This window comes from Psammomys obesus, unplaced genomic scaffold (genome assembly GCF_907164565.1).
Source record: "Psammomys obesus unplaced genomic scaffold, mPsaObe1.curated_primary_1811, whole genome shotgun sequence".
In the NCBI taxonomy this organism is placed as follows: Eukaryota; Metazoa; Chordata; class Mammalia; order Rodentia; family Muridae; genus Psammomys; species Psammomys obesus.
Genome location: NW_026590704.1, coordinates 125,376 through 132,252, shown reverse-complemented (window position 1 = coordinate 132,252; position 6,877 = coordinate 125,376). Strand labels below are relative to the sequence as shown.

Sequence of the window (6,877 nt, the reverse complement as noted above, 5' to 3'; positions counted from 1 at the left end):
ATTTTTGAAATAGTAGATTAAGCACGCTCCTGTGGTAACACTGTGAGCTCAGTTGTTCTTTTAAGACGTATAACCCAATGCTTAGAAGGCATGTAAGTCTTTCAGAAAGCTGGCTTAAGGGGAAGATATTCTCAAGCTGACAACCTCCCATTACACAGAGCCTACTTATTTGTTTTGGCGGGATAAGGGGCACTCTCCCAGGGCTCTGTGAAGACAGAGATGCCTGCTTTGATCTCCTAAGGGGAACGTAATAGCTTTTGTAATCTTCCAGCTGTGAAAAAGAATATGTATTCTCAAAGCCAGGGCAGATCAAAGAGTGACCATCTCAAATGTAACACGTGAGTGATAGTATATTTCTTTATTGACTATTCTTAAGTATCAAATTCTTTATGTCTCAAATACATGAGAAGTGTTTATATCTCTTTTCTGTTTTTTATTTTATTTTAAGATGGGATCTAACCGTGCAGCTAAGACTAGCCTGGAACTCACCAGACTGGCCTCAGACGAACCACAACCTTCTTGCCTCAGCCTCCCAAACATACCTGAAATTGTAGAAAGGCCTATCTTTAATTTTGTTATTTAATTAAATAAATGAATTTATTGAGACATAGTCTCACATAACCGTGCTGGCCTCAAAGTCATTATATACCTAAAAACAGCCGTCAGTTTCTGATTCTCTTGCTCCTACCTCCTGAGTGCTAGGATTCCAGGCCTGTGCCAGGTTCATGCAGTGCTGGGAATCAAACCCACAGCCCTGTGCTTGCTAGTCTAGCGCTCTACCAACTCATATAAATCCCCAGCCCTTAAGAGATATATTCTAAGAACAGAAAGGAGTATTTGGATAAACCGTATTGCTCTACTCTTAACCTTGATTTGTTGTTTGACCGAGAGGTGACTGTGAATATCTTTTGTTAAAAAATGGTAAGGAAGCCTTTACTTGTGGTTCTGTTTGTTTGAGACAGGATCTCACCATGTATCTCCACTGGCCTGGAACTTGATATGTAGACCAGACTAACCTTGAACTCATAGAGATCCACCTGCTGCTGCCTCCTGAGTGCTGGGATTAAAGGCAATCAGCACCACACCCAGATACTTATTGTTTAAGCTTTTTGTGGTTTGAAGATCAAATCTAGAGCATCACACTTGCCCAGAAAATGTTTTGCCACTGAGGCAAATCTCATCCCTGACGCCTTTATAGTAGCATAGGCTGAAATGAACAAAATGAAGGGGTACGTAAAAATACTTTGAATTATTTATATGATAACAAAAATATCGTATGAGATATTATGATTGTATAATTCTGGAGTAAGGGTTACTATTTGTCCTGTCTTCATAAAAATTATGATCAAAATGACATCAAAAAGATTCATGGACAAGTCAATCCTTTCTGTGTGTTAATAGCAAAATTATTGGTGCTACGGCTTGTCACATCTTCCATGGGCTGGAATCTAAAAAAAATTGTAATGAAATGGTTGTTGCTCAAAGGGATGCCTCCGCTTTCGGGGATAAAGGAAAAGGATTGCCTTTGCCAAGTACATTTGCAAGATGTTTACTGTATGGAAAAATATGTAAAAGAGCAGCCAAGATTGAATTATGAGGGAAAACGATGTTCCTTCTTTACCACATCTGCTGTGAGAATAAGGACCATTCTCAGCAATCAGACTATTGATGTTCCAGAAAATGTGACATCACTCTGAAGGGACACATCATTTGTTGTGAAAGGCAGAGAGGACCCTCCAAAAGGACCTCATTCACATCAATGTAGAGATCAGTCTTCTTGAAAGGAGGAAGGAGCTGGGTTGTCACATAGTAGGAATAGAAAAGCTACCATGCAAACTATCTACAGCCACATAGAGAACGCAATCTAGGGTGCTACAGTGAGTTTCCCTTACAAGATCAGCGTTTAGGTCAGTGTTCTGTTGCTGTGAAGAGACACCGTGACCAAGGTAACTCTCATAAAAAAATTTGCAGTTTTAGAAGTTTAGTCCATTGTCATCATAGAGGAGAGCATGGTGACACATAGGCAGGATCCGCAGGCAGCAGGAAGGGCAAGCCGCCGGGCCTGGCTTGGGCATTTGAGACCTCAAAGATCACCCCCGGTGACACACTTCCTGTAACTCAAGCTCAGACCCAGGAACATACTTCCGCTAACAAGACCATACCTCCTAACCCTTCCCAAACAGTGCCACGGCCTGAATCATTCAAATATATATATATATATATATATATATATATATATATAATCTTTTTAAAAAAGATATTTACTTTTATGTGCATTAGTGCTTTGCCTGCACATGTATCTATGTGAGAGTGTCAGACCTTGGAGTTACAGAGAGTTGTGAGCTGCACTTGTGGGTGCTAGGACTTGAACCCAGGTCCTCTAGGAAAATCAGTCAGTGCCTTTAACTGCTGAGCCATCTCTCCAGCTCCCATGTGGGCTCTTCTTACTCAAGTCACCACAGTAGCTCTGGGTAGGCTCACTTCCCATCAACCTGGGGCATTACATTGAGCTTCCCTTACAAGAAAGCTCTGTGAATGCTCACTTCCCCATCATCCTGATTACTAAGGAGAATGGTCTCAGGCTGAAATCTGACATTTTGGGGGTGAAAAAAAAAATCTATCCATTGGATCTGGATGTGGGAAGTTTTACTTGATCTGTTTCTCAAGTCCAAAAGAAAGAATCAATCCTTGAAGGAAACAATATTGAAGTTGTTCCAAATTCAGCATCTTTCATTCTACAAGTCTCAGCTGGTTACAAGGATCTCAGGAAGTGACTGAACAACATCTGTGTGTCTGAAAAAGAAATAGTGAAGCAGGATGATGAGTGAACTACATGATCCAACCGCAGAAATAAGAACCTGGGCTATAAGAACGATCTGAGATATCTTTGGGCACAACAAACAAACAAGCAAACAAACAAACAAACAAACATTTCCTTGGGGCTGGCTTACAGTTTCAGAAGTTTAGTCTATTTCCATCACGGTGGGAAGCATGGCAGTGTAAAAGCAGGCTTGGTGTTGGAGGAGCTAAGAGTTCTATACTTGCTCCTCGGGCAGGAAGGAGGAGATTGTGTTCAGTAGGCAGTCAGGAGAGTGTGTTACACTTGAACATTGACTTGTATATATATGAAACCTCAAAGCCCCACCTCTACAGTGACACACTTCTTTTAACAGGGCCATGCGCCTAAAATAAGGCCACGCCTCCTAATTGCGCCACTTTCCACGAACCAAACCACCACACCGGGTTCAGTCCAGACTCTTCCAGATACCTCTGTGTGTGCTCTCCCTCATATCCACAATAAACCTTCTTCTTAACCAATCCCTGGGAGCAGTCATGCCCTCATTTTTTGTTTTACTCAGAGACCTCATGAAACTAAAAAGCTTCTGTACAGTAAAAGAGACTGTCACAGGCTCTGGGTATTCTGTTACCAATGAGATGTGTAATCCTGCAACTTTCGAAATACCTGTTTATAGCCAGGGACTAGAGCTTGTCCCTCCTGAAGGGGTGCAGCCTGCAGAGGGCAAGAACGTCTTTGCTGACCTTCCATCTGGAACAATCCATGGCATGCATCTTAAGGAACTTCCCTGCAGGGTGAAATGGTTTACCTCTCTTGAGAACACCCTGTGTACTAATGATGAGCTTCACTCCCCAGATGGACCATTTTACCTTAGAGCAAGTTGTTAGCCAACAAATATCAACTTGCAAGGCAAGACAGACCGGCTGGTGAAATAGCGCCACGATGCGGGGAGGGTAGCCAACCACTTTCCGATTGCATTTGAGAACCACTGCTCAAGAGGGAATTCATACCCTGTCAAAAGTCTATGTCTGAGGCGCGCACACACACACACACACACACACACACACACACACACACACACGGTATGAAAGTAGAAGCAGGGCTAGTTGGGATGAAAAAGGAGGTCAGCAGAAATGGGAGAGTCTGACAGCTTGAGTGAGAATGGCCCGCACAGGTTCAAACTTCATAATTTATAAGAGCCAGAAGCATATTTTTCACAGTTCTGAAAGTTGGGAAGTCTTGCATCTAAACTCCAGCACGTAGAGAGGATTTTCCCTTCAAGGGGTGGAGAGCAGGAGAAGGCGCTGGCTGAATCCCGCGTGAAGCTTACGCTGTAGCAGCCAGCAATGGAATTCCATCAGTGAGAAATGATCCTTCATTACATAATGAGTTTTTTAAACCCCAAAGTTCTAAAATTATCACATTGACAACACCCATAGGACACATTCAAAGCACAACAGTCTTTTATGGGGCATTCAGTGAGTATAGAGGGCAATTTCTGAATTTCTCACACTGTATAAGTTTAGAAGAATAATCCATATAACCATAATTGTGTTTCTTTTTTTTTTTTTTCTTTTCTTTTTTTGAGACAGGGCTCTTTATGTAGTCCTGGCTGTTGGAGCTTGCTATGTAGATCAGGCTGGCCTCTGACTCATTGAGATCCCCCTGCCTCTGCCTCCTGCATGCTGGGATTAAAGGCATGCACCACCATGCCTGGCTCCATTATTATATTTTTAAAAAAGTATTTAGATAAGACTAACTATTATGGAGTGGGAGCTACATGTTTATGACTCAGTTGCACTTTGCTATACTTCAATAAATATGGCTGCGTGCATATTGTAAAATTCAAACATAGGTGACATCATCACAGCCCAGAGGAAATGGTTCAAATCATATACCGGGCCAGCCATGTACAGAATTTCTGCAGTTCACTGTCAAGGCTGTGTTGTAATGTAATGGTGTCATGGAGGTTCAGAAGAGCTCATCAGGGCCTTTATTTGTTCAACATCATGGTCAAAAGCCTCCCCTTAAGGCTTTTGGGAGCAAGGTTTCCTTGCACCTTTCTCTTTGGATAATGAAAATGGACTGGCAGTGTCAGGCCTTAATTTATACCAGCTAATGGGTGAGTAGGAGTTCAACTTTAACTCTGAAAATAGTGGTAAGGAGTTACGGAGCCTAGCACCGTGAATTGGGATGAAATGTACCAAGACACCGATGCTGTTCCCCGTTACTAATTCTAATAGAAATTTTCTGAAATTTTTAAGTAATAGTGACATCTATTACTTAAAGCTATAAGAAGTCTGGGGGACGGGGAGAAAATTGTTGCTTAAAGAGAATAGACATTTTCTTTAGCACGACCTCCAGCCTTTTTCTCTGAGGCAGAGCATACTCTGATGGAGCTATATCTTTTGGAAAATAAGAAAGGAACTGTAAGGAATTATCAATATGCCAGAGTACGAGGAACTGTGCTGAGTCCTTGTGAAGACTTTTGTCTGAACTGCAGCAAGATGTGAGGCTCCTTACACACACCCTGGCAACCAGAGGGCACTCTGGGACTGTGCCTCCCTGTGTCCTTTAGGAAGGCTTTTATCCTGAGGTGCTCCTCCACCACAGTGCCGTGCATTGTGTTACATATAGAGAACATGAAAAGTGAACTACATACATCAACAGAACGCTGGAAAGACCCACGGCGTAAAATGTCCTATCACAGTCCACAGGCACCCCAGAGCCAGTCACTAGACTGACGCACTTCGTTTTTGCTGCTGATCCAGAAAAATCACATGAAAACTCTGATGATCCTTCAGGCAGTTATTCCCAAGGATGTTTTATTTATTTGCTTCTCCGTTTTGCCTGGTAGCACAGACCAGCCTCAAGCTTAACTTCTCCCACATTCTCCACAGTGCTGAAGGCACTAGCCTGAACTCCCACGCCCAGCCCCTTTTCTTTTCATGTCGGTTATGTGTTTGCTGTGTATGTTTATTGTCGTGGCACATTCTGTGACCTTTATGAAGACACCTGTACGTTTGGTGAGCATAGCCCATGCTGCCAGTCAGTGCTTTGGGGGGAAAGGAGGGTATGATCAGAGCGAAAGGACCTAAGCCACCGTTCTCACCTTTGACTAACAGCATCAGTATCTAAAAAGCGAGCCATTCCCAAATGTAATTGCTTAGAGAAACCTAGAATGTTGGGCTGGGGGCGGGGCGTGGAGGAGACATATTTCTCGTGCGTGACGCTTCCCTGCTACTCGGCTGGCAGCACATCAAGCACATTGTTAGGAATGAATAGTTTGGTGTCATTGTCCCATTGGCAAGTGACAATCGGATAACCTGTGATGAAGGTGCTTTGGTAGTCACAGTTCCCTGCGACATCCCCCCTTTCTAAGACACACCGCACCGCAGGCATTGCTCCCACGCTCCTTCTGCAGAACTTAGCCCCGTTGTTACACTTCACACGCACGCCTGTACAGGAGCGCTGTAGCCTAAAAAAGGGCACGTTTAAAATGTAGAACTCTGGGTAACAGCGCAGCTTATAGTGAAGGTTTTTATACAGGAGTTCAGTGCGGCAGTAATCCTCGCCGTCGAAAGGTCGGTCAGGGTCGGCAATGATCCTTTCTATGATTCTTTTTAGGGTGGGTGGTTTGGTAGGCGTTGATTGATGACGCTCCCTCAAGTAGTCACGTAATTCCGGGTTTAGTTCATACTCTTCGTAATCCCAGTAATCTCCTTGCAGCTTCAGTGGCAGCAGCAGCAGCAGTAGCAACGGCAAAGGCCAAGGGTGCTTGGTGACCAAAGACTTCATTCTTTCCCTGTGGAGACAAAAGCGGTGTGTGAGGAGAGATGCTCTAGGAGGAGGAAATGTTTCTATTTCCACGCAGGGACCACTCATACCACCTCTCTCTGTTCTGCGCTCCAAATATGCAGCCCATTGAAAAGTCGTTAGACTTGAGATTTCAGCATTTCCTTGAAGATCTCCCTAATGTCAATTCTAAAATGACTGTATTGGTATTGAGGACAGTAGATAAAGGGGCAGAATATGAAAGAAAGAGACAGACCTAAAGCAGGAGAGTGGGAAGAAGTGAGG

The 6,877-nt window shown here is 43.5% G+C and overlaps 1 protein-coding gene across 1 annotated transcript; it reads right to left on the bottom strand.

Annotated features, from left to right (window-relative positions):
- Positions 1-6,037: 6,037 nt before the first annotated feature.
- Positions 6,038-6,595, bottom strand: Rnase9 (ribonuclease A family member 9 (inactive)). The gene has a single exon (XM_055608662.1). It carries the CDS (start codon positions 6,593-6,595, stop codon positions 6,038-6,040), a length of 558 nt encoding a protein of 185 aa, XP_055464637.1.
- Positions 6,596-6,877: the final 282 nt, after the last annotated feature.

Bases quoted from the DNA above. Each gene is read 5' to 3' on its own strand.
- Rnase9 (XM_055608662.1), bottom strand. From the start codon at position 6,595: ATGAAGTCTTTGGTCACCAAGCACCCTTGGCCTTTGCCGTTGCTACTG.